The sequence below is a fragment of the Oryx dammah genome, unplaced genomic scaffold, assembly GCF_014754425.2.
Source record: "Oryx dammah isolate SB20612 unplaced genomic scaffold, SCBI_Odam_1.1 HiC_scaffold_9, whole genome shotgun sequence".
Taxonomy (NCBI): Eukaryota; Metazoa; Chordata; class Mammalia; order Artiodactyla; family Bovidae; genus Oryx; species Oryx dammah.
In genome coordinates this window covers 338,059-365,498 of record NW_024070193.1, presented here as the reverse complement: position 1 = coordinate 365,498, position 27,440 = coordinate 338,059, and the positions used below count along the sequence as shown (strand labels likewise).

Here is a 27,440-nt window from a genome sequence, read left to right as displayed (position 1 = left end):
ACTCTGTGGCCCCATGGAAGACAGCGCACCAGGCTCCCCTATCCTTCACCAGCTCCTGGTTTGAGTTTGAGCTTGAGCTTGCTCAAACCATGCCCACTGAGTCGGCGATGCCATCCAACCATCTCAACTTCTGTTGCCCCCTTCTCCTGCCTTCAATCTTTCCTAGCATCAGGGTCTTTTCTAATGAGTTGTTTCTTCACATCAGGTGGCCAAAGGATTGGAGCTTCAGTATCAGTCTTTCCAATGAAGATTCAAGACTGATTTCCTTTAGGATGGACTGGTTTGATCTAGCAGTCCAAGGAACCCTCAGGAGTCTTCTCGAACATCACAGTTCAAAAGCATCAATTATTTGGCACTCAGCTTTCTTTATGATCCAGCTCTCACATCCATACATCACTACTGGAGAAACCAGAGCTTTGACTAGACGGACCTTTGCCAGTGAAATAATGTCTCTGCTTTTCATGCGCTGTCTAGGTCGGTCACAGCTTTTCTTTCAAGGAGCCAGCGTCTTAATTTCATGGCTGCAGTCACCATCTGCGGTGATTTTGGAGCCCAAGGAAATTAAGTCTCTCACTGTTTCCATTGTTTCCCCATCTATTTGCCATGAAGTGATAGGACTGGATGCCATGATCTTAGTTTCCTGAATGTTCAGCCTTCTTTATGGTCCAACTCTCACATCCATATACGACTGCTAGAAAAACCATAGCTTTGACCGTACAGAACTTTGTTGGCTCAATGTTGTAAGGCCGGACCCGGGGCCATGATGGGCCGCCCCTTCTCGCCCCCGCCGGCGGGGGAGGTCCCTAACGGAAGGAGCCTCCCAGATCCCGGGGACCAATGACAGCACACTTCACCCGCTAAAGCCGCCCCATCCCAGCCGCATAGAAGGACCTATCAGCCCGCAACACCTCAGCCTGGCGACCTATCCGAACTCCCGTCCATTAACCTGACCATCCCTCACAATGAACGTATAGAAGCTGCTTCTACTACCGTCGTCGGGGCGCGGACTTCCTCGACCTGCCTCCTTCAGGTCCAGGAACCCCACCCGGCAGTGCTTCGCCATGAAAAAGCCTGTTAGACATTTTTTTTGGTGTCCTGGTCATCTTTTTACCTAACAAATGTATGTGAAGTGTGACTTATAACCCAAGTTAAAGAGAACTCCCCCCATTACTGCAGAAATGCCCTCGCCAAGTGTTTACGAATGCCTCTAGCAGACTCTGGAAAAGGGTTTCCTTTCTTCTCTGACTTCATCCACAGGCGGGCACAAGGCTGTGATGAGCACCTGCTGTGTGCCAGCCCAAGTGCCATCGCACAGCTCACCTTGCTGGTTCTGCAGACAGAGTCCACTGAGGCCGGGCGCTGGACACACCAGGCAGCCTTCCCGGAGGCTCTGCAGAAGAGCCTGACTCACAGCGCAACAGACGCAAGTGAGGGTTTAGCTCCTTCTGCACAACGGACATGAGCCCAGACGGGAGCTCTGCGGCGCGGGCACAGAGCACACGGGAGACCCGGTGCATGGAAACGTCACAGCACCCAAAAGTCCAGTGTGGAAGCCTAACGTGTGGGTGCTGCTGAAGGCAGCGTGGGGCCTTTTTAAAAGGCCCTGTTTTCATATCCACAAATAAAGCCCCGCAGACAGCAAGCCAGCAGGAGCTCTCAAGTGGGACGGGCATGGGGTCCGTGTCGCTGGGCTGTGCTTGAGGGCCTGGCAGCCGGCACATGGGTCCACAAGGGGCTCTGAGGAACTTGAAAGCCCAAGAAGAGAGCAAATAAATACAGAAGAAACAAGACAGACCCCAAAAGACCATTTCCAGCCCAAGCAGCATGTGGTGGCCGCCACAGGGGCTGGGGGCCGTCTGCCCGAGGAAGGGCAGAGGAGGGCAGGGCTTGGGCCCGCCTGTCCACCCACTCGCCCGCTCTCTCCACCTGAAGCCACTTGAGCTGCTTCAGTCACCAGGGCACTTCACCTCCCAACACTGCAGCCACGCCCCACAAGTGCGGAGGAACTCTGATATTCTAGATAAACACTGGAATTCTACCACAGCCGGGACCCTTCGCCCACAGGAAACTCCCGACTGCAGGAAGCAGAGGGGACCTGTTTCTCGTGAGCCCCCAACTCACAGAGCCCGTGACCCTGACTGGCAGCCACTGGACACCTCTCAGCTTAGGGGTGACTTGCTATGTAGAACCTAGAACCTCAGCCACACCCCCACCCTTGACAACAGCACGTGAGCTGAGGAGGGGTGCTGGAAGACTCCCTCCCAACATGGAAGTCATGGCTTTTGCCTGAATTAATTCTCACTACAAAGGCAATGCCAAAAAATGCTCAAACTACTGCACAATTGCACTCATCTCACACACTAGTAAAGTAATGCTCAAAATTCTCCAAGCCAGGCTTCAGCAATATGTGAACCATGAACTCCCAGATGTTCAAGCTGGTTTTAGAAAAGGCAGAGGAACCAGAGATCAAATTGCCAACATCCGCTGGATCATCGAAAAAGCAAGAGAGTTCCAGAAAAACATCTATTTCTGCTTTCTTAACTATGCCAAAGCCTTTGACTGTGTGGATCACAATAAACTGTGGGAAATTCTTCAAGAGATGGGAATACCAGACCACCTGACCTGCCTCTTGAGAAACCTATATGCAGGTCAGGAAGCAACAGTTAGAACTGGACATGGAACAACAGACTGGTTCCAAATAGGAAAAGGAGTATGTCAAGGCTGTATACTGTCACCCTGCTTATTTAACTTATGTGCAGAGTACATCATGAGAAATGCTGGGCTGGAAGAAACACATGCTGGAATCAAGATTGCCAGGAGAAATATCAATAACCTCAGATATGCAGATGACACCACCCTTATGGCAGAAAGTGAAGAGGAACTAAAAAGCCTCTTGATGAAAATAAAACAGGAGAGTGAAAAAGTTGGCTTAAAGCTCAACATTCAGAAAATGAAGATCATGGCATCTGGTCCCATCACTTCATGGGAAATAGATGGGGAAACAGTGGAAACAGTGTCAGACTTTATTTTTTTGGGCTCCAAAATCACTGCAGATGGTGACTGCAGCCATGAAATTAAAAGACGCTTACTCCTTGCAAGGAAAGTTATGACCAACCTAGATAGTATATTCAAAAGCAGAGACATTACTTTGCCAACAAAGGTCCGTCTAGTCAAGGGTATGGTTTTTCCTGTGGTCATGTATGGATGTGAGAGTTGGACTGTGAAGAAGGCTGAGCACCGAAGAATTGATGCTTTTGAACTGTGGTGTTGGAGAAGACCCTTGAGAGTCCCTTGGACTGCAAGGAGATGCAACCAGTCCATCCTAAAGATCAGTCCTGGGATTTCTTTGGAAGGAATGATGCTGAAGCTGAAGGTCCAGTACTTTGGCCACCTCATGCGAAGAGTTGACTCATTGGAAAAGACTCTGATGCTGGGAGGGATTGGGGGCAGGAGAAGGGGACAATCTAGGATGAGATGGCTGGATGGCATCACGGACTCGATGGACGTGAGTCTGAGTGAACTCCGGGAGATGGTGATGGACAGGGAGGCCTGGCGTGCTGCGATTCATGGGGTCGCAAAGTTGGACACGCCTGAGCGACTGGACTGAACTGAACTGGACTGAACAACAGCGGGGAACAGGTGGCAGTGCACCATCCCTTCCACATTTATCAGTTGTCCTTTTGTAAAGACAGTTTTCCTGCCCTTTTCTCCTCCTGTTTCTGGAGGTTTCTGTATCAGTTTGGGCTTAGAGTTTCTTTTCAAGATCCACCACGTTACAACCCTTGTCTGCCATCGCCCACTGTGTCGTGCACACAAGGCGTCTACACTGGCTCGGGGGACCACTCTCAGGCCAGCTCCCGCGTGCCGTGTGGACACGCATGGCCTCGCCGTGCTCTCCACACCCCTCAGCATGTCACAGGGAAAGGTGTCCGCTGCCCTGACAGGCGTGCAGTGCCATCTGACTGCAGGTCTAATCCGCACATCTAAGAGCAAATGGTGGGGAAACGCTTCTCCCGTGCTCATCTGCCATCTGCATGTCCCCGTGGTGGGTTTTCCTAATTGGATTGTTGGGTTTTATGTATTTAATTTTGGGGCGTGATGTCAGAGCATCTTCTATTTTCTAGATCACAGCCCTTTGTTTGGTGTGTGCTTTCAAATGTTTTCCCCCGTCTGTAGCTCCTCTAGTCATCCTGCTCACAGGGTCTTCCACAGAACCAGAGTTTTCATTTTGATGAGGTCTGCGAACAGATCTTGCTTTTCCTGGCTTTAATCTCAGGATCCAGATGTTCCTAGCACACAGCAGTCTGTAATGCAGTGCAGTCTGTGACGCGGAGGATTCTTGCAGCACACGGCGGTCTGTGACACGGTGGGTTCTTGCAGCACACGGCGGTCTGTGACGCGGTGGAGTCTGTGACGCGGCGGAGTCTGTGACGCGGCGGATTCTCGTAGCACACAGAGGTCTGTAATGCAGCGGAGTCTGTAACGCAGTGGATTCTCGCAGCACACGGCGGTCTGTGACGCGGCGGATTCTCGCAGCACACAGTGGTCTGTGCCACAGTGGATTCTTATGTGTGGATCTTGCGTCTGGTACGCCTTCATTCGTTTCAGGATTTTCTCTTCTTCTGTTGGGCCCCTCTGGTCATCCGTGAAGATGTTCAGGCCACGTGAAAGCAGGGACCATCTTGTTCCTTCCCTTCTGACCTACAGCCTTCGTTTTCTCTTCCTTGTCTCCCTCAGAGGCTGGTGTCTGCCTGGTGAAAGTGCCTCATGCCCATGCGAGGACGGACATCCAGAGTCTCGCCTTTGTCTCTGGTGTCAGCTGAGGGTTCGGGGACTTGTCTGTGTCTCTCGTCTCCTGCTCTGTAACTAATTAAGGCAGTTCTCTTCTACTCCTGATTTTCTAAGGGTTTTTTTTTTTATCATGAATAGAGCTGATTTTTGTCAAATACTTCTCTGGATCAATTAATATGATCCTATGATTTTTCCCTTCGATTGTTAGATATGACATATTTCATTGCTTTTCAGACACTGACCCAGTGCACACCCAGAATAAACCCCACTCTGTATACCGTGATATACACACACGTGGTATACCATTCTTTTCATGCACTGCTCAATTTGACACAACTTTTGTGTCTAATTTCATGAGAGACATTGCTCTGTTGTTTTCCCTTGTCTTTGGTTTGGTAACACTGTCTGACAAACTTGGCTTCATGAAACGAGCTGGGAAGTTTCCCCTGAGCGTGTTTTCTAGAAGAGATTGTGTAAAACTGGTCGTAACTCTTCTTTGTAGAGATCTCCAGAGAAACCATCTGGCCTGGAGATTTCTTCTCCTGGAGTCTTATAGTCATGAAGTCCATTTCTTCAGAGGTTACAGGACTATTCTGTGTATCAACCTCATCTGGGCTGAGTTTTAGCAGTCTGTGGTTTTCCGAGAACTGGCCCATTTCTTCTCCATCACAGGCTCTACAAGCACGAGGCGGTGTTTCTCCCTCCCCTCCGAATGGCCATGGCGTCTGTGGCGTCCGTGGGGACACAGCCCACTTCACCGCTGAGAGGCTTGTGTCTTCACTACCCCTTTGATGTTCCTGCTAGAGGCTGTCGATTTCACCAATTTTTCCCCAAGAACCAGCGCTCTGTTTCATTAATTCTCTCTGGTGTTTTCCTGTCTTGATTATATTTTTTGCTTTTATGATTTCCTCCGTTCTACTTGCTTGGGGTTTATTTTACTGTTATTTTCCTAATTTTTTGAGATTTTGAAACTTTTTAAATTTATGGGTTTACTGCTATACATTTCCCATTCAACTCTGCTTAAGTTGTAGCCCATAGATTTTGATATGCTGGTTTCGAGTCTTTCAAATTTGTTACGGTTAGTATTATGGTCCACGATACAGACTATCTGGGTCTCACAGGTGCTTGAAAATAGATGAGCTTTGCTGTTGTTGGATTATATGCCATTTGGACCCTTTATATCCTTGCGGATTTTCCATCTGTTGCTGAGAGGAGGGTGTTAAGGACTCAGACTCTTGTTTGAGACCGCTTGCTTCTGCCCCACGGAGGTGACACCGTGTCTTCTTTGGTGCAGACACACCGAGGGTCGCAATGCCCTCCTGGTGGACGAATCCTTTCATCAGGTAACGTCCTCCCTTGTGACTAGTGAGCACTATATCTGACATTGATGTCTGCCCCCCTGGTTTTCCAGGTCAATGTTTGAGTCTCTTTGTTCACCCTTTTCCTTTTCAGCTGGCACTGTATTTGAGTTTCTTATAGACGTGCAGCTCTGTGCGGGCATGTGTATGTGTGCGTGTGAGAGAGAGACCCTCTCTGTCAGCCTCCAGCGTTCATCGGCTTATTTAGACCATTTGCCTTTAGGATGATTACTGACAGCCGAGCTCAAGTCTACCACTTCAGTACATATTTTCTGTTTGTTCTCTCTGTTCCTCCTGTTTCTCTCTTCTTTCTTCCTGTGGGTTAAACGTCTGACTTATTAACAGTGTGTGAGTTACTGCTTAATCTAACTTTCTCAGCAGCTGCGCTGTGTAATATCACAACACACACGTAACGTACAACCTGCTGCTATTAATGCTGAACCACCCAGAGTAAGGTCTGAAGGCTTTGCTTCACTGACATTCCTTGGTCTTCACCGTCTACAGTCAGCTTGGATATGTGCAGACTGTACATGCACGTACAGATCCAGATATAGATACAGAGACAGAGACAGATACAGACACAGACATAGATACAGATAAATATAGATACAGATACAGATAGATACAGAGACAGAGATAGATATAGATACAGATACAGACACAGACACAGACACAGATAAATACAGATACAGATGCAGACATAGACATAGATAGAGATACAGACACAGACACAGATACAGATACAGACATAGACACAGACACAGACACAGATACAGATAAATACAGATACAGATGCAGACATAGACATAGATACAGATACAGACACAGACACAGATACAGATAAATACAGATACAGATAGATACAGAGACAGAGATAGATATAGATACAGATACAGACACAGACACAGACACAGACACAGATAAATACAGATACAGATACAGATAGAGACAGAGACAGATACAGATAGATATAGATATAGATACAGAGACAGAGACAGATATAGACACAGACACAGATACATTTCTGCATGTGCATTTGTCTCACATCATAATTTGTTACTTTTAACAATCAAATATGATTTTAAAAGTCACTGTGACAGAAGATAATCTTGTATTTATCTGCATTTTTAATTTGTTCTCTGTTATTTCTTTCTTATTCATATTCCAAAATTATTTCTTTCATTGTTTTCTCTGTTTCAAGAACTTACTTTGCCACTCTTTACAGGCACACTGGCAGCCACACCTTCTCCCAGCTCTGTGACCTGAGAATGTCATTTCCTCCTCTTTCCTGAAGGACAGCTTTGGTGGGTGTACCATTCACGGTTGAGAGTTTTCTTTCAGGACTTGGTAACAGACCACTTCCTTCTGGCCTCAGGGATGTCAGACAGGGCTCCGTCACCCATCACATCAGTGTTGGGAACACCAACCTTCTCTGACTGCTTTCAAGTCCTGTCTCTAGTTTTCAGAGATCTCACGACTGTGAGGGCAGGTGCAGCTTCCCTCGGGTTTCCTTTGGAATCTGCTCAGCATCTGGAAACAGAGGCTTGACTGCACGTCTGCACCTGCCTGGTTCTGCTGAGACCCTGGGGCAGAAAGTGCTCCCTGCCAGCCACGTGCTGGGGGTAGTGCAGGCCCCAGTGTTCCAAATGGGAAGGCGTCTCTGGCCTACAGGCACCAGGGGCCCTGCTGGCCAGCAGCTCACGGATGGTCTGGGTGCGAGCAAGGACCCCCTCTCTGGTCCACAGGGAGAAGTGCTCCTCCTGGGTCAGTGGCCCTGGCTGCCCCACGGTCCTGCTGGGGCAGGATCCCCCAGTACGCTGCTGAGCCACGTGGGGTCTCACAGGAAGAAACGAGTCTCTGACCCCCAGGGATGAAGACACTTCTTGGGGCCATGTGTCGGGGGCTACCCCCAACCTCCAGTGTTGCTGGGGGCTCCCTCTTAACCTGGGGGAGCAGGAGCCTGCCTGGGTGGTCATCTGCCATGAGCTTGGGCCTGAGACGCCGTCCCTGGAAGGGCGTGTGCGCACACGGGCCAGCCCACTGTGGCTCCTCCTCTCAGTCCCCGGGGGCTCACAACGTATCCAGGGCTCCCAGCTGCCCCTGGCGGGGAGCAGGGGAGGAGAACCTGGCCATCCCCCCCGGGGGCAGACAGCTGGGTTCATTTATTTCTGCTTCTATTAATTTTTAATCCCATCTCTGTTGATTTAATTTTTTGAATAAGAAAAATAGCAACATGATTCAAATGTCAAACTACTTATAAAAATACACTCAGAGACGTCCCTCTCCCTCCCCGTCTTCCGAGCCCATTCCCGCTCCTTGCTTGTAGGTAAAAATCTTGTTAGTTTCTGATTTATCTGAGTTTCTTGATTTATCTTGTTTCTGATTTCTTGAGTTTCTTTTTGAAAACTGAGGCGTTTCGAACACCACTGTCATTTTTCTCATTTCAACAGAGGCTTGATTTTGGGCTCAGAATCTCAGCCAGCAGTTAATCATTCACAGCCCAGCAACTTAAAATCTTCATAATCTGCATGTTTCCCTTTCAAAACCCTTCAGATGCCTCTCGGATTCCATTTAAACCCACTCTCTGCTTTCTGCTCAACTCCTCCATCTGTTGAGTCACTTGCCTGCTTTCTCTCTTTAAATTCTACTGATGCAGGTTTTTTCTGACTTTCCTCATAGTTCTCATTCTTCCTTCCACGGTTAACACATCTGAGAGTCATCTAGAAGAAACGGTGCTGCCTCAACTGGAGTCTGCTGTGAGACTCTGTGAAGCGGGTATGTCTCCCGGGAGGCCTCTCCTGGGGTAGGGTGGTCACAGGACAGGGCGAGAGCACCCTGGACAGCACTACCCACCCACATGCTCGAGGTCATGTGCTCAAGGTCACGTGCTCACCGTGGGGGGCGGGGAGCGTGCTCAGGGCACCACTGATAGGACGGAATACCTCCAAAGTGCAATTCCAGGGTCCGGAGGAGACCTGCCGCCTCGCACAGTCCACAGTCCTGACACTCCGGCTCAGTACCGCCACCAGCCCCGAGCACCAGTTACTGCGTCCCCATCGCTGAGCTCCCAGGCCCCTCCCAAGCCCCCCCACCAAGGCCCGCAACACAGCTTCGGGTCCAGGGCTGGTGGAAACCGGACGGGAGGGGTGTCTCTAGGGTCGCTGGCAGCACCATCTACCAGCTTCTCCACCAGCCAACATGCATCCCCGGCACCCACAGGGATGGAGCAGTGTCCACGCAACGCCGCAGGCTGGGAACCAACAGCCAGGTGCCGCCACCTTGTGTTCACCTAACGGGCACCTGGCGTTCTCGTCGGAGGCCGACAGCAAGTGCTCAGTGCTTGCCGGCTGTGGCCCTCTGAATAGGAGGCGGGACGGCCTGTGGTGCTCCTGGGAGAACGGCAGGAAGCCAGGCCCACAGGGTCCACGGGGACAGTCCTCCCAGAGGTGGGGCAGGCCGGAACTCCGTATATCCCAGAGCACCTCACGTAAGATGTGAAGTGCTTTCTTGAGACTCTCACTCAGGTGAATAAGCCAACCTCCCTCTGCTTGAGCTGAGAAGCCAGAACCCTGTGACTCTGAGACCTCCGAGACCCCTGCAGACACTCGGGTTTACTCAGAATGGCTCCAGGTAAGATGCCCCCTGGAGCCCTGGTGTCCCTGCAGACTACACGGCCCCATGTGACCCTCGGACCGCGCCGGCCGGCTGCCTGCTGTGGGAGCGGAGCCCGCCCGGCCCCACGCCATCTGGAGAGGCCTGAGCTGCTGCTGACAGAGGCGGGGCAGCCTGCCCTCTGCAGGGACCTGCACGGGGCCTGCCATCCACAGACGGCCCTTCCCGCCCCCTCTCTGCTCTGGGTCCTGCAGGGCTGGTGCTGTGACATGTAAGAACAGTGTCCTGACCTGGCACTCAGCAGGGCAAATCGGCCACGTCGGGGCAGAAGCCAGGGCAGGGGCCGGGGGACGGAGCTGGGCCAGGAGAGGGGAGAGGGAAGCACACACCAGGCCCGAGCAGGTGATGTCCAGGGCGGGGCAAGGAGGCACAGGGCAGACAAGGCCGTGAGAACCGTGGACGGGGACAGGGGGCTGGCCACCAGGCCAGAAGACCATCAGGGCCAACGCCCCTCTTGTGGGCGACAGATGAGGACGCAGGGCGCAGAGGAGCGGCAGGTTCCGCCACCAGGACACGCGGGGCTGGATGGGGCGAGGGGACCCAGAGGCCGGAAGAGAAATGAGCGGGGAGACCTGGGCCTTTCCCGTGGGGGCGTGCTCACAGGAGACTGTCCATGCGGGATGCAGGCCCTTCACACGGGGCTGCTGCAGCGGCCTCACACGCCTCCCACACTCGCCACCACATGCCACACAGGCCGAGCTGTCCTGCACAGTAACCAGCGAGGACAGAGGGGTCACGAAGTCCGCGTCCCAGAACATGGAGCTGCGTTCCGCGGCTCCCCGGCTTCTCCTGCCCAACGATGCTGAGCACACAGCAGGTGAGACGGCGTCCTCAGGGCAAGAGCCTGACCTTCCTGACCCCCGGCCCCCGCAACCAGCTCCCAGCTACTGGGAGTTCAGGATGACCAGCTGTGTTTCCAATGCCCCTAAACAGGTTTCCACCATCAGCGTCTAAGCTTAAGAAAAGATGGAAGAAAAAAGGAGAGCTTGACACAGCCAGTCCCTGAAGCTGTGTGCACAGAAGCTGAGAATGTCAAGGTCTGAGCCTTCAACAAACGAGGCAGATTTATATAGAAATACAACAGCAACAGCTTCCGTTACAGAAACAGAGCTGGCCCCGGAAAAGGCATGCCCGGCCCGCACCAGTCCCTCCGCCTCCCCCCAAAGCCCCAGCTCCTATTGTGCGAAGGGCTGGTGTCTAAGCATCTCCACGGGTCTCCTGGACACTTTCAGTAACTGCCCATGACCGGGCAGGCAGACCCCACTTAGAAGAAGGGCCCCTCAGCACAAGTAGGGAGTCTGGATGTGACCAAGGACGTGCGGCAGGGGGACGGGATGCTGAGGACACAGCAGAGGAGGGTGGCCCGCCACCCGCACCCCTCACACGCCGGCATCCCTGACACTGTGGGTACCAGAGGGCAGCCATGGAGCAGGCAGCGCCCTCCTGCCCCACGGCCAGGCTCCACGGAATAGGCTGCAGTCAAGCCCACGAGACACCTCCAGCCTCGAAGCTGCAAACCGAGACGGAGCCTCCAGGACCCATGGGGAAGGCAGGCAGGGGGGGCCTGGCCCTGGGCTCCGGCGCGGGAAGAGCCACACGCTCACCGCCCCCCACCTCACCCCCCGCCACGCCCTCAGGCGTTCGTCTGAAAAACCAGCACGACCAGCAAAACGAGCCCCCAAACAGTGAGTAAGTTACGACTGGCTTTTCGAGGGTCGCTGCGAGCCTGGAAGGGCAGTTGCTGTGTCTCCGTGTCTCGTTCACTTCAGAGGCCCACCCTCAGGAAAGCAGGGTGGGCCGCTGATCGCCGGCCCCAGGAGAATCAGCAACCACATGAGGCTACTGCACGCAAGCCTCCTCCCAGAGCAGACCGCGGGGGCAAGTTCCCTGGACCTGCAGGACCCACCTGCCTCTCCAGGCGCCCCAGCTGCTCCTTGTAGAAGGCGTCGCGGCGTCTCAGCTCCGCCTCCTGGCTCTCCAGCTCCCTGGCCTGTGGGGAGAGCAGAACCCAGTCAGCTGTCGGCGACTTAGGAGCCAAAGCCCACACCGTGCCAGGCCGCCACCTGCCATCCAGGGAGGACCCTGTGCACCAACAGGGGCAAGTATGTTCCCAGCACCGGCTAGGTGCCCACAGGCTCCACAGGCAGGAGGGTGACCAGACCCCATGATGACACAGAGACAGAGGGGCTTCAGCACGGCCCGAAGCTCAAACCCATGGGGGGCAGGGGTGGGCAGGGATCGCGTCTGGGCAGATGGGACCCCCAGGCTCTCGGGATGGAAGCACTGCACACACGTGCCACCAAATCACACCCAATGTCCTCCTCCTGCTGAGCAAACCCCTGCGTCTGGGGCCAGCGATCTGAAGGGCGCAGCGTGGGAACCCAGCGTCCCCGGTCTGGGGGGGCAGCTGCCCTCAGCCTCCTGAGGGAGCAAAAAGAATGGCCGGTGCACACGGCCGAGGGCCTCCCAGGGTCATGGCAGGCTGAGGCCGAGCTACCTGGCCAGCCCCTCCTCACCCTCACCCAGCCAGGGGACCCTCAACAGCCCCCAACCCCCGGCAGGCCTTGGCACGGGGATGCCACATCAGGCAGGGCAGGCACTTGCATCCTGCTCCTTGCGGGGAGGCCGCATCCCCAGAGCCCTTGGGCCCTCCCGGGTCAGGGACTCCAGCCCACTTCTGCCTGAGAATGGCGAGGGCTGGCCTGGCGCAGGGGCTGCAGAAAGAGCAGCCGACAGCACCCGGACCAGCGGCCACACAGGGACCCGGGCTTGGGGCACACACAACTGAGTCCACAGAGGGCTTGCCGTGGCCCCAGGTCAGAGCGGAACGTGGACAGTGCCATGCGACAAGCAGGCCTGAGGAGCGGCCAGGCCAGGGAGGGGCGGGGTCCCCTGGGAAGGCAGGGCGGGGGGTGCGGGGAAGGCGCTGGCCTCAGGAGGCTCAGATCCCAGCGGACAGGAAACAGACCACTGCAGAGGCCATCTTCTCTCTAAGGGCGCTGCCCAACTGTCTTCTGGGAAGAAGCACGGAATAAAGCGCGCTCTGCCCAGCATGGAAGCAGAGTGTCCCCACTGTGCAGGCCTGCTCACAGGCCACGGTCCGGAAAGGGCTGGGAAGGGCGGGGATTGTGCGTGGTGCGGTCAGGGGGCAGAGGAGCACGCTCAGTGCGCCTCTCTGCTCCAAACACACGGAGGGGACAACCATGAGGCCAGGCCGTGTGCACAGCCAAGACGCAAACACCCAGCAGCAGACGGGCATGCAGGCTGGGGAGGCGGGAGCCGCAGGCCTGGGCAGGGCTGGACAGGGGCCAACTTCAGCCCCAGAGCCCAGGGCTCCCCCGGAACAGGAAGCTGCTGTGAAAATCCTGAGGATCCCACATCAGGCCATGGTTCTCAGTCTGCCTGAACTTGCCTTCAGCCCAGACGCCCAGGCTCCAGGCCCGTGAACCCCAGGCCATACCTGGGCAGCACGGGACGGGCCTGCACCAGGCCAGGTATAGGCCACCATGAACATGCTCAGCAACGAGACAAGAAAACAGAGAAACAAAGAAAGGCCACAATCAAACCTGCGGCTCAAAACAAGCCTGCAAACCAAACGCCAAACATGTGAGGAAGTGTAAGCTCAGAAAGGCTGCCAGCAAACCAGCAGCCACTGCAGATTCACGTGATGGGACACTGAGATACGGAACTTCCAAAACTTTTATTATGTGAAAATGTGTTATGTATTAAAATAATATTAAATAAACCCAGATATTACAATAATATTAAAATATATTGAGCAATACAAGTGTATAATACTTTTAAAAGCCAGACAGTCGTCACTGAGCATCAGAGGGTAAATGAGGGGAGATCCTGCTCCGTCCCTGGCGCCCACCTCTGTTCCCCAGGCCCCTACAGCAGGCCACCCCCATGCACGCACTTCAGTATTTCTCTAACAGATAAGGACTTCTATTTTCCTAAACAGAACCAGCAGCACTGCATACCAAAAAAAAACAATGAATTACTTAACATTATCAAATATTCACCCAGTGTTCAAATTTACAGTTGAGAAAGGAATTTAAACATGTGAGTTTAAGGTGCTTAAAAAGGTAAATGAACTTCTCATTAAAAAAGAAGAAATTATGAAACAGGCAAGCCTCTACACAGGCAAATATTATAAATTAAAATTCCTTCAAAACAAGGAGTCAAATGCCTAAGACAAGCCCCAAGCTGAGGGCAGTAGAGGAAACAGAGGCTCAGCACAGAGACGAGGACCCCAGGATGGCGGGACGGGGGCGCTGGGAGACTTGGGGGAGAGTGCAGAGCTGAGCCCAGGGCCCCATGTCTGCTCAGACTGGGGGGCAGCAGAGGAGGAGGGGACGGGGGGGTTCTGAGCAGATGGGGGGGCAGGCGTGGGGGCTGGAGGAGGGGAGGGGAGGAGAGAAGAGCCCATGCAAGGTTGCAGGAATCAGGGGTTGCGGCCTCTGAGAGGGTCCTCAGGGTCCTGGGGCCCTGCGCTCGGCCCCGGAGTGACCCCCAAACCCTGACACGTAGCGGCGGCTGGGCGGGAGGTGGCAGGCTCCAGGGAGGTCGTGGTCCCGGTCCAGAGCCCCCCACTCGCCCACAGACGCGGAGCCCACCCACCTGGGGTCACGACCTGCCTTCTGAGGACAACCCCACAGTGCGGAGCTGAGAAGCCTCAGCCCAGCACCCTGGCGGGCTCTGGACAGGACTGGGGCTGTGAGAGGCCAGGGCAGGGGCAGAGCTGCGACCAGTGCAGCCCCGTGGGCACTGCGCCGTCACACGTGGTCACTGCTTAAAACCACTCAGCGTCTGACTTGTTATTTGTCAATAATTCATATAAAATGCAAACCAAATAATCTTACCCTTAAAGAAAAAAATTCCACTTTGGATAAAATAAAAGAAAAAGGAAACCCTACTATATGCCACCCATCAGAGGCCCAGCTTCCCCACACTGAGGATTTCACAGAACGAAAGGAAACCTTCACTGATATAAATACATAGTGCAGGGCCCACCGTTCTGATTTGTTTACGCAAAAGGTTCAGCATTCAATCAAAAATTTAAACACACCAACAAAACAATAAAGATGTACCACAAGAGGAAACACTCAACAAAGCCAGCTGCGACAATGGTCCGGATGCTGAAGTTAATGTGCAGGGACTCTAAAATAACCATGATTAACACGCCAGAGAATCCAGCAGGAAAGGGTGGGCGCCACAGGGGAAGTGGTAGAGACATCCCATGGGGAGGCGGGTGCCCCCCTCACCCCCTCGCCGAGGCTGCTGGCCCCTGCTGGCCTCAAGACCCTGTCTCTGACCGCAGCCTCTGACCGTCTGGCATGATGTGTCTGAGTGTGCACGCCCTGAGGTCTCCCCAAGCACCGCCCGACCCAGCATGTGGCCTCCAGCTTCCCCGGAAGATGTCAGCAACTTTTCAAAGCCTTCTGTGTCTCTCCTTTCTCTAGCTTTTCTTCCCAAGTGTTTGGGTTACCCTACTGTTTGCACCAAACCGTCCCCCACCTGTCAGGCAGCTAGTGTTCAACAACGGGCTCGACGGTTCACAGCAAATGCCCCCAGGGGAAAGGCTGCTTCCACTGGGCAACCTGAGTGACGGTCAACAAGGCTAGCCTTGTGAGTGGGGTCCTCCGGAAAACCCCCAAGCAGGAAAAAGGATGCTGGCCTCTGGGGACGGGGCTTTGAGGGACTCCAGTCCTTTCCCAGTCCCTTTTGGGCTTCCCTAGTGGCTCAGATAGTAGAGAATTTGCCTGCAATGCAGGAGACCTGGGTTCAATCCCTGGGTTGGATAGATCCCCCAGAGAAGGGAACGGCTACCCACTCCAGAATTCCTGCTTGGAGAATTCCGTGGACAGAGCAGTCTGGCGGGCTAGAGTCCACAGGGTTCGAAAAACTCGGACACGACCGAGGGCCTAACACACACAGCCCTCTCCTGCCGAGGCTGCTGGGCTTCGCCATGAACACGTGCGCTGGTTCCCAGGTCCCTGCTTAGTTGCCGAGAGAAGGATGGGAACAGCACATTTTGAAATGCCACAAGCCTCGCTGTCCTTACTGCGATTCACCATTTTTTCCTGAACGAATGCTTCTGGATGGCTACAAGCCTTTGGTCAATTTTCAGTTCTGAAAAAACAGGCTCTGAGCATCTTCATTGCTTTTATGGAAGAAAGGGTCTTCAGAGGCCCCTCCTCCACCGTCACTGACACCACCCAAACTACAGAACAGAACCAAAGAGAAATGCGAGAGATTGTGGTTCATTAGTAGAGTGTGGACAGAGCAAAGAGTCCATGAACATGGAAATGAGTCATCAGAAATTATTTAGATTGAAACAGAAACAGACAAAGCAGGAGAGACAGAACGAAACAGGCCCCCAAGCTCTGTGGGGCAGCACCAGGCGGCAGAGCACGCATTCATTGGAGTCCCAGCAGGAGAGAAAGACGTCCAAGAAAACGAAGAGGTGAAGGCCGAGAATCCCCAAAACTAATTAAACGCCACAAACAGATCTGAGAAGCTCAGAAAAATCCCAGGCAGGGCACTTCTGTGAAGTTCTTAAATAATTCCTGAAGTAACCGAACATTTTTTGAGCATAGATTGTCACAGTCTTTTTTTAAAAAGTAATTTTGAGAATAACTACTAAAAATGTAACCAAAAAAGGCACAAATAAAAAGTCAGTAGAGAAGATAAAACGAAATTCTAAAATATACTGATTCATCTACACCATCTCCCTCGAAAAAATCTACAAGAAAGTAGCAACAGAGGAACAAAGGGCAGATGAAACAGACCAAGCGAGCACCAAAGGGCGGATTTAGGGGCACTCACACCGAGGACCACACAGAACACACTTACCCCTGTTAGCTTCCTATTGCTACTGCAAGAACTTACCAAAAACGCAGAGGCTCAAAACCATACAGACTGACTCCGTGCAGCTCCAGAGGGCAGAAGGCTCGGGGGTCTCACTTGGCTGAAACTGTGGCGTCAGCAGGGCTGCTTCCTGCTGGCAGCTCCGGGAGGACCGCTCCCTCACCTTTCGCCTCTGCTTCTTGGCTTCTGGCCTCACGGTGCCCAGACCTCTGAGATATCGTCACACCTCCTCCTCTGCCTCTCCTGTTCCCTCTTCCCTGATGAGGACTCTGGGCTCCCCGGGGTAACACAGGGTCCTATCCCCATCCCATACTCTTAAGTCAGTCACATCACAGAGCCCCATTCACCAGGCAAGAGGCCATCACCACAGGCCTGGGGGTCAGGGCACAGACATCTGTGAGGGTCATTATTCTGCTCACCACACACCCCCACGCAAAGGCAGAACCCCAGCTATACGTTATTCATAAAAATGATGCAAAAAGGGTTTTAGAAATGGGAAAAGGATACAGGGGCAGACTAAGTATAAGCACGTTGGTGAAGCTGTATTAACATCAGATAAAGGAGAATTCAATGCAAAAGACATTACCAGACAATATAAGGAAGGCAAGTTCACAGTCATAAAAGAGACATTTAGTCAAGAAGAGATAACGATTGTAAATGTGTACACACCTAGTAGTTTTTTCCAGTAGCCATGTATGGATGTGAGAGCTGGACCATAAAGAAGGCTGAGCACCGAAGAATGGAGAAGACTCTTGAGAGTCCCTTGGACGGCAAGGAGATCAAACCAGTCAATCCTAAAGGTAATCAATCCTGAATATTCATTGGAAGGACTGATGCTAAAGCTGAAAATCTAATACTTTGGAGTCAGAAGAACTGACTCCTTGGAAAAGACCCTGATGCTGGGAAAGATTGAAGGCAGGAGGAGAAGGGGATTACAGAGGATGAGATGGTTGGACGGCATCACCGACTCGATGGACGTGAGTCTGAGCAGACTCCAGGAGTTGGTGATGGACAGGGAGGCCTGACGTGCTGCAGTCCATGGGGTCGCGAAGAGTCACACACGACTGAGCACCTGAACAACAACAGCACACCTAATAACAGAAACCCCAAAGACGCAAATCAGACCTGACATACCAGAGAACACAGACAAACCCCCATCACAGTCAGAGACGAGCGCCTCTGAAAACACACAGAGCTGAACCAGCAGGGTGCCTGCAGGGCAGACAGGCTCCGCAGTGGCACAGGAAGAGGAGAGCCAGCCCAGGGATCGCAGGCTGGCCCCCCTGTGCGACCCCGCATCTGACACACCGCCCCGCCCCCCACTGCCTCTCAGCAGCACCCAGACACGGGGCAGAAGGTACCACTTCAGTTACAACAGAAACGGGGATCACAGGTGACTCCTCCGTGACAGGGCTGAGGCAGCAAAAAGCTGTGGCCTTGTATAAAAAGTCCACAGACATTAACTCAAGTGCTTCTCCAATTCATCCAATCATCTGGTGAGGAGGGAGCAAGTAAACCCATTTAACAGACAAGCAAACCGAGGCACAAAGTGATGAAGTCTCCCAGAGCCACCCAGCGAGGACACGCAGAGATGAGATGCTGCCGTCACGGACTGTCCTCCGGCCCCAGGACCACACCAGGGAGGCAGAAGCCTCCCAGGCAACAGACTGTGGGCTTGGCCTGGGGAGCAGGAAGGTGGGGGGAGGCCAGATGTGCTGACCCAAGCCAGCCCAGAGCTCTGAGCAGGACCCTGATACGATCTGACTGACTCATGCTTTAAACCCAGTTCATAGAAGCTGACCTGGAAGGCTGCTGCCCAGGAGGACGGCCTGACCCCCTCTTGTTGGGCACACAGCATCTGCAGTGGCTGTGAGACCTGCCTCTGCACAAGGGCAGCCCGGAGCCTCACGGAGGAAACCCTGCAGCCCTCAGCTGCGCACATCTCACGAAGAAGCGTGGGAGAACAACCCCGCCCGCTCACCCAGGGGCGGCAGCAGGGCAGCGCTGTCCTGGGGGCAGGCTCGAGAGACGGGGCGGGAGGGGGCCGCCCGCTGCTCCTCAGGCTGCAGTGCCTGGAGCTCAGAGAGCGGCTCACACAGCCTGTGCCTGGGCCGAGGCCCTCACGTGGAACCGGGCCGTGGACCGAGGACACAGGCGCCGGGCAGAGCCGGCCGCTGGGCAAGGGGCCCACCCCTCTGCCCAGCCCTGCGGAGGCTCCTGGAGCACCTGCCTGCCGGATGTGAGCCGACAGGTCCTCAGAGGAAAGAAGCAGGGACGCAGCCCTGGATGCGCTGGATGGGCGGCGGGGCCCTGGTCACACCCCGAGCCTGTGCCTGTCCCGAGGCCCCTGGAGAGACGCGGGCTCCGGGCAGCGCCGTCCCCATACCATCAGCCCCATGACAGGCGCGACCACAGGGTGTGGGGACTTGGAGGGGCGACCCCGGCACTGGCGGGGCCTCGGGGGTGCAGGACAGAGGCCGCTCAGCTGGCCGCTGAGGCTGGGGAAGGTGCGGGGCGTGCGGGCGTCTGTTCAGAACCCCTGGCCCTGGCAGGTGACGGCTGCAGCACTGAGGGACCCCAGCTCCTGAGCACGCCGCCCCCCGAGGCAGGCCGGGCCCTGGGCTGCGCTCCTCCAGCAGAGCACCTCTTCCTCTGCGCCCCACCGGCCAGCCGGGAGGACTCACCAAGGCAATGCCTTCCTGGACCCTCTGCCCCTGGGAAACGCACACCCTGGAGGGTGGGGGCAGGGGCGTGCTGTCCCCCGTGGTGGGGCGGGCACCTGGTTCAGGTGCTGACGGCCCCAGCCCTGGACCCCGGGCTGGCCTCCCTCCCGCCGCTGTAGTCCCCGCGTGGGGGGCTGGGGAGACTCGCGGCCCCCTGCTGCTCCGCAGGGCCCGGGTCAGAGAGCCACAACCAGCCAGGCCTCGGTCACTCAAGGCTGCCACTGCTCGGAGCTGCTCAGAGCCAACGTGCTGACACCCGTCTCGAGCGGTGCAGACCTTCCACCCACAGGAGGGGCCACCAACCCAGCCAGCAGGAGGCGCGCTGTCCACCCTCAGCGGGGGTCACCAACCCGGCCAGGAGGCGCGCTGTCCACCCACAGGGGGGGTCACCAACCCGAGCCAGCAGGAGGCGCGCTGTCCACCCACAGGAGGGGCCACCAACCCGGCCAGGAGGCGCGCTGTCCACCCACAGCGGGGGTCACCAACCCGAGCCAGCAGGAGGCGCGCTGTCCACCCACAGGAGGGGCCACCAACCCGGCCAGGAGGAGGCGCGCCGTCCACCCACAGGGGGGGCCACCAACCCAGCCAGCAGGAGGCGCGCTGTCCACCCACAGGAGGGGCCACCAACCCGGCCAGCAGGAGGCGTGCCGTCCACCCACAGGAGGGGCCACCAACCCAGCCAGCAGGAGGCGCGCCGTCCACCCACAGGAGGGGTCACCAACCCGGCCAGCAGGAGGCGCGCCGTCCACCCACAGGAGGGGTCACCAACCCAGCCAGGAGGCGCGCCGTCCACCCACGGGGGGGGTCACCAACCTGGCCAGCAGGAGGCGTGCTGTCCCGACGAGGGCATATGCAGCCACAGCACCTGCAGCGTGCGGCCCGACCCCCGGGGGAGCTCCCTGCCCTGGGTGTGAGCGCGGGCTGTCACCCTGCTGAGAGCCGACTCTGTGTGGGTGTGTGCACACGTGTGTGTGAGTCGTGGACACTGCCGCCTCCCCTCACTCCCCGGCCCCCCACGCGGGGACTACCCTGGGTCCCGGGGAGCACTCCTGAGGGTGGAGTCTGCGAGCGGCACAGGAATGACCCGGAAGCCAGAGGTCCAGCACACACACCGCGCTGGCCGGGCCTGCCCTGTGTGGCCCATCCTCCTCTCTCTGGCCTGCGGCAGTTGGGGTCACCTGGTCCCACACCAGCCCCTCGCCAGGTCAGGCCGCCAGTGCGGGTCACTTGCGTCCTGTTCCCGGAGACCCAGGAAGCAGAGGGAACTGACCAGCGCCCCTCTGGGGACAGGGCACCTCCAGGAGCCCGAGGCCTGCGGTCATCCTGCCCACCTACCCCTCAGAGGGGCGGTGGGGGAGGCCTGACGCAATAGGGGTGGGCGGGGCCTCAGTGATGGGAGGCAGGGCGTTTCAGGCAGGGACATGGTCACTCAGGATCACCCCCTGGAGGCCCGTCTCTGCTGGAGCTGGAAGCTGGCGGCAAAGAAGAGGAGGATCCCATGGCCAACGTCCAGCTCACCCAAGAGACAAGGAGGTGTGCCCGGGGCATAGCCCTGATGGACCTCTCTGAGCAGAGGCTGCAGGCAGGGAGGACGCGTCCCCCGGGGACTGCGAGGGACAGCGAGCGCCCAGTGCGGCATCCCAGTGTGTAGGGCAGAGGGTCCCAGAGGGATGGAGGCAGAGGCTCAGATCGCAGGGGAGCAATCATGGGGCCTGGATGAAGCTGCCCTCAGGCCTTTCTGGGCAGGGCTCCAGGAACGTGCAGAGGGCCCTGCCAGCCCCACCCACTACTGGAGCCCCCGGTGTCCGGGACACAGGCCACCCACAGCCCATGCGCTGGAACTACTCCTCAGGGACGGCCATCCCGACAAGCTGTGCACGAGATGGAAGAGACCCCTCAGAAGGGCCCAGGTCGGGAGCAGAAGCTTAGCCAGGCAGCAAGGACGGAGGCTGCTCCCACCCGAATGACCCTCAGGAATCTCACCTTAAAGCCATCAGGTGCGATTTAGCACATTAATGGAATAAAGGGGAAAAACATACGGGCATGAACAGATTCAAAAAAGCAACCGACAAAACTCCGGACACACTCATGGTAGAACTGCAACTCAGCCCAGAAATGTCACAGAGAGCACCCAGAAAACCTGTCCTCACATCAGACTCAGTGGTGAGACGCTGGGCATCCCTCCACACCCACAGCCAAGAGAACAGCGATCCAGACAATGACGACAACATCTTTATTCTCAATTGTACTGGAGGTCCAGCCAGTACAACAAGGCAAGAAAGTAAATGAAAAATTTTAAAATTCCCATCCTGGAACTTGAAAGGAAAAAGCAAAACTGCCATGACACTCAGATGACATGACTATACGTAGGAAAACCTAAGGAAACTACGCTTCAGCAGAGAAACTAACAATAATACAATAATAAGTGAATTTATCAAAGTCACAGGATACAACGTCAATATACAAGAATTAATCATATTTCTATATATCAGTAATAAATTTTAAAAATAAACGAAAAGAAGAGCAATACCATTTTCATTAGCATCCAAAAATATAAAATGCCCCGTAATTTTTTAACATAAATCTAACAAAAAAGATCTGGTATTACTGCACAGAAATCCACGACACGTTTCTGAGGAGGCCTAGACACAGAGACAGGGTGAGTGAGACAGGGAGAGCGGGGAGGGACTGGAGACTCGGGACCGCTCCGGCTGCAGCTCTCTCCAAAGTAATCTACAGATGCTAGCCCGACAAGCCGATTCTAACATCGATACAGAAATGCTCAGAAAAGCCAGATAATCGTGAAACAACAAAGCTGGAGGACTGATACACAAGATGATCAGACCCAACACACAGCCACAACAGTAAGGGGCACTGCTGACCCAAGCACAGAAAGCAACTGAACAGAGTCCAGAAACAGCCGTGGCACAGCCGACTGATGGACAGAGGTCCTCCTGCAGCCCAAGAGGGAAGAACAAGCTTCCGAATAAATGCATATCCCTACCTGTACCTTTTACAGACTTTAATTCACGCTAGATTAGAGGCCTAACGAGAAAGGTTTTTAAAACTTGTAGAATCCCTATCAAAGTCTCAGCTGCCTTTTTTCTTCTGTAGAAACATAAAAATATGCCCTAAAATTCACATGGACTCTCAGGGAATCCCAGAGTCAAAAGAGAGAGAAAAAAGTCAGAGGATTCACACCTCTTGACTTCACAACTCTCCACAAGCTCAGTGGTAAGCCTGTGGTGGTGATATGAAGGCATATAAACCAACTGGAGGAACTCAGAGCCCAGAAATAAAGGGTCATCTTTGCAGTCAGCTGATTTCAACAAGGGCGCCAAGGTCACGAGACAGAAGTGACAGTCCTACAGAGGGACGGGGCGACGCCAACACAACGCGTCCACGAGCAGAAGGGTGCTGGGCTCCTACCTCACGCCACACAGGAGGCCGAAAATGGAGCAGAGACCTGAATTTAAGAGTGAAAACTTTAACACTCTCAGAAGAAAATATAAGGGTACATCTTCATGTCTTTTAATTTGGCAACAGATCCTCAGATATGACACCAAAACCACAAATAATCAAAGGAAAAAACAGGTCGGTTGAGCTTCATCAGAATTTAAAACCTTTTAGTTTCTAAGGACATCACCAAGAAAGTGAAAAGACAGGCACAGAATGTGTGGAAACATCTGCAAAGTATTATTTCATAAGGGACTTGTATGCAGAACACAGAAAGAACCCCTACAACTCGAACATAAAGAGGGCAAACAAGCTGAATAACCTTCCCTTCAGAGTGAAAGTGAAGTCGCTCAGTCTGCGACCCCATGGACTGCAGCCTACAGGCTCCTCCGTCCATGGGATTTTCCAGGCAAGAGCACTGGAGTGGGTGCCATTTCCTCCAAAGAACATATACAAATGGCCAGTGAGCACGTGAAATGCAAAGAGCTGCCTCTCACACCCACCAGGGCAGCTTCAGTCAAGAGCTCAGACAGTGGCACAGGCCACACTCGCACGCTGGGGAGAAGCTGGCACGGGACGGCGTGGGAGAGCCCCAAGAGGAGAAAGGTGAGAGCCCCCAAAGACGTGTGTCCAACAAGAACCCATTTATGGATATTTTTGTGACCATCATCCAGGGTAACCAGACTATGGAAACAATCCAAGTACCATCAGCTGATGAGCAGAGAAATAAACAGTGGCCTGTCCACACGGCGGAGTACTGCTTGCCGTAAAGAGGAAACAGCAATCTATGCTTCAGCATCAATGAGCCCTGAATACAGTACGCTCGGTTCAAGTAGCCAGACACGAGACCACACATTACCTGACCCTGTTTACACGGCACGTCCAGAACAGGGAGACCCACAGACACAGAAAATACATCAGTGCTTCCTAGGGATGGGGGTTGGGGGAACAGGGCATTACTGCTAACGGTAATGGTTTGGGGGGATGGTGTGAAATGTTCTAGAATCGGTGATGATTACTCCAAAATTCTATGAATACTGTTTGCTAGGAACGATAACCTGCACGCCTTAAAAGGGTGAATTTTATGTGAATTATACCTACAATAAGCTGGCATTTTTTAAGGGCCTCTAGAAGAAAACAAAAAATGAAAAATATCTTCATGACCCAATATAAGCAAAGATGTTCTAGACAGAAAACAAAAAGAAATAAATGCAGAAGGAAAATCTGACAAATGGGACTTAACAAAAGAGATTACTCCACGAGTAAAGAGGCAGGCCCCAGACTGGGAGAGGAGAGGCACATTAGGTACCTTCAACAAAGGCTGGACTCAAAACGTATAAAGAACGCCTACAAACTGATAGAAAAAGACAACCCAATTTTTTTCTAAATAGGTAAAAGATTTGAACCGACATTTCACAGAAGAGGCTATTTAAATGGCCAATAAACATTTGAACAGGTGCTCAGCCTCCATAAGTGGCAGCGAATGCAGACTGGAGCCGCGCTGCAACCAGACTGGAGCCGCGCTGCAGCCGCAGGAAGAGCCCCGACGGCAGCATCTGGCACTAAGGGATGCGGAGAGCGGGTCCACGGCGCTCAGCGGCGGGTCTGCTCCTGCGCTCACTCCCAGGTTAATGTTCCGAACCGAGTGCACACGTGCTTCCCAGAATAAAACATCTGACTTTAAAAAAAAAGAAAGCGGGGTAAGGACCGGAGCCCAGGAGCTCACACGCGGCTGGAGGGACTGGAGATCCATGCAAGCCGTTAAAAGGACTGGGTGGCAACCCCACTCTGGGTAAAGCACCAGAAGCCAGCACTCACAGCCACAAAGCACAGGTGTGGAAACACTCATTCCTACGTCACCCATTTGGGACCCAAACTGGAAACAACTGAGTGTCCACACGCGGCCTGGCCGTGAGCAGTGGCCCCTGCAGGCAAGGAGACAGCACCAAGAAGAGCCAACGGGAGAGCGCGGGAGCACAGCGCGCTGCAGAGAGAGGCCCCAGGGCGGGAGGGCGGCCCGTGCCCTCCGCGGGCACCGCTGGCCAGGCGGGGTCGCAGGGCCCTCGTGAGGCACAGCTGACCCAGGTCTTCAGCCAGGCACGCTCACTCCTGGGAAGAGCCCTGTGCCGACCGGACCCCCACGCCCCTTTCTATGCTGCGGTAAAACACACACTTACATGAACAGAGTATACATATATTCAAAGCCCTTGGCCAGCTAAGAAGGTGGCCAGCTCATTAGAATAAGAGCCTCTGGCAGAGGGCGGGCAGCTCCCTGGAGAAGGGGTCCTCGTGGAAACAGGACCACAGGGCCTCCTGGGCGCCTGCCACCCCAACAACACGGCTGGCAAGGGACAGGGCCGTGATCGGAACCCAGGCCGGCCTCCAAGCTGGCTCCTTCCCCTGAGCCACATGGCCTGCTGTGACAGAGGAAGCCCAGGAGCTGGCCGGGCAGGCGCCTGCCGCTGGCTGGCCCCATGGCTCCCGCTCGGCAGGGAGCCCGTCCAGAGTCAGAGCTGGAGCCAGGCCCGCAGCCCCAGGGACACGGCCTCGCTCTGGGCCTGAGCTGCAATCCGGGGCTCCCCACGTGGGGCGCTGGGGCCGCTGGGGCCACGGGCACACCCACAGGCAGGCGCTCTCACACACACACGGACGGCCCTGTGATGCAGACTCCCTGGAAGCCTCAGTCAGGGGCGGCCATCGTCATCTCAGGCCACTCGGCAGCAAGGGCTGAGGAGCACAGACTGGACGGCACGGTCAGCGCTGCTGCCTGCAACCATGAGGCGGGCGACCATCACAGCCCCGCCCGCGCGGCCTCATCACGGGAAAGGCCTGCGGCTGAGGGTGCCCTGCTCCCGGTCGCGCCGCTCCAGCCCTGCTGCCCACTGAAGCTGGAACTGCCCCACACAGCGCAGAGCATGAGGGACAGGAGAGCCACACGCCGCCCATGGATGCGGGCTCAGGAGTCCAGGACCCGGAACCCAGCTGGTCTGCAGGCACTCTGGGAAAAGCCTGCAGCCCTGCTCCCATTACGATGTGCTGAGGAACTCAGGGGACAGGCCGGCCCTGCAGGAAGGGCAGAGCCAGCAGAAACAGACACAGGGACAGATGCTGGAGTTGCCTGGACCACACCAGCAGCTGCAGGCTGACCTGCCAGACCCAACCTTAAAACCCCATCTGAGCACCTGCCCCACCTCCCCAGAGGCCCCGGAGCAGACACAGCCCTGCGGCTGGCAGCGCAGTCTGCTCTCAGAGGCCTCCCCAGGCCCACAGGTGACGCCAGGCCATCCCGGAGAGCGGGCTCAGACCCGGGGAGGCAGGGTGTAGGCCAGGCTGCGTCTGCGTCCCCCACCCGCCCCCCGCCCCAGCCAGCGGGGCTCCAGGCTGTGGCCCGGGCCCGGGCAGCCACAGCCAAGCTGTCATGCGGGCAGAGGAGAGGCCGTCCTCCTAACCGCCGAGGTGTGAAGGCCACCAGGTTGCCATGGTGACTGGTCTCCGAGCTCACCGGGCCCGCACAGACATGCTACCACTTCACGTGCCTCCATTTATTTCCTCTTAGAAAACACACTCGGGGTAGAGGCGCAGCTGATGCATGTGATGAGAGTCAGGCTGTGGGGTCGAGGGCAGCGGACACTCTGTGAGATCAGTGGGTCTCTGGGGACATGCCCCTCGGCAGAGCCTGGAGCAGGAGGGGGGCTGGCGTCAAGCCCCAGGGCACCCATCCACAGAACAGGAGGGCAGCTCATCCCCAACCCCCGGGACAGAGGGCCTCATGATGCATGTGAGCAGAGGGGAGAGGGTCCCTGCGCCAGGCCGCCCAGGGCCGTGCACAGGAACCCCACCCTCGGCCGCCGCCTCCAACAGGTCCAGCCACCTGCCCCTGCGCCAGGCCCCCAGGCCGTCTGCAGGCGGGGAGGGGAACATGCCAGGGATGGGCCTGAGCCTGCTGAGCAGCCGCGGCTTGGCCCAGCCTCCCAGCGGTGCTGACCCGGCCCAGCAGGGAAGAGGCGCAGAGACTGGGGCACGTGAAGCCCCAGCCTGGGGAGCCGCCTTGCCTCACCCGCGGGCGCAGACGTGAGACTGCAGATACCGACAGGACGGAGGCCTGGGCCCTCTTTGGTAACTCTCAGCGCCCTGGACGTGGCATTCCAACAGCTGCCAGGAAAGCTTTTCATTAAAAAAAAAAAAAAAAAGAACTGAGGAAAATCCATCTGGCAAACCCCCAAGGTAGCAGACTGCAAAGAGAAAACAGCAAGACTGCTTCCCACACACCCTGCACCCCTGGCTTTCGCTCACGAGTCCGGCTGGTGAGGGGGCTCGTGGGCCATGAGCCGGCAAGCCAAGGCCAGTCGCCCCCGGTCTGCTGCCCCAGAACCATGGGCCTGGGGGCCTCCCGCCTGTGAGCCACTCACTGCTCAGGGAACCAAGCCCCTCCACCTCCCAGACGGGGCGATCCCAACCAGGGAAGCCCACGCCTCCTGGGAAAGCACAGGCCTCAACCTCACCAAGCCAGAGCTAAGGCCCCACCCCCTGCATCCCCACCCTCACCAGGCCAGAGCTAAGGGCCCAC

The 27,440-nt window shown here is 55.5% G+C and overlaps 1 protein-coding gene across 1 annotated transcript in view; it reads right to left on the bottom strand.

Annotated features, from left to right (window-relative positions):
• The window catches only part of CHCHD6 (coiled-coil-helix-coiled-coil-helix domain containing 6), a 102,917-nt gene that overhangs the window by 16,432 nt on the left and 59,045 nt on the right, over nt 1-27,440 (bottom strand). Inside the window, exon 5 of the mRNA XM_040246628.1 lies at nt 11,728-11,811. Coding sequence (XP_040102562.1) covers nt 11,728-11,811 — 84 coding nt within the window. The remainder of the gene's footprint in view (nt 1-11,727; nt 11,812-27,440) is intronic.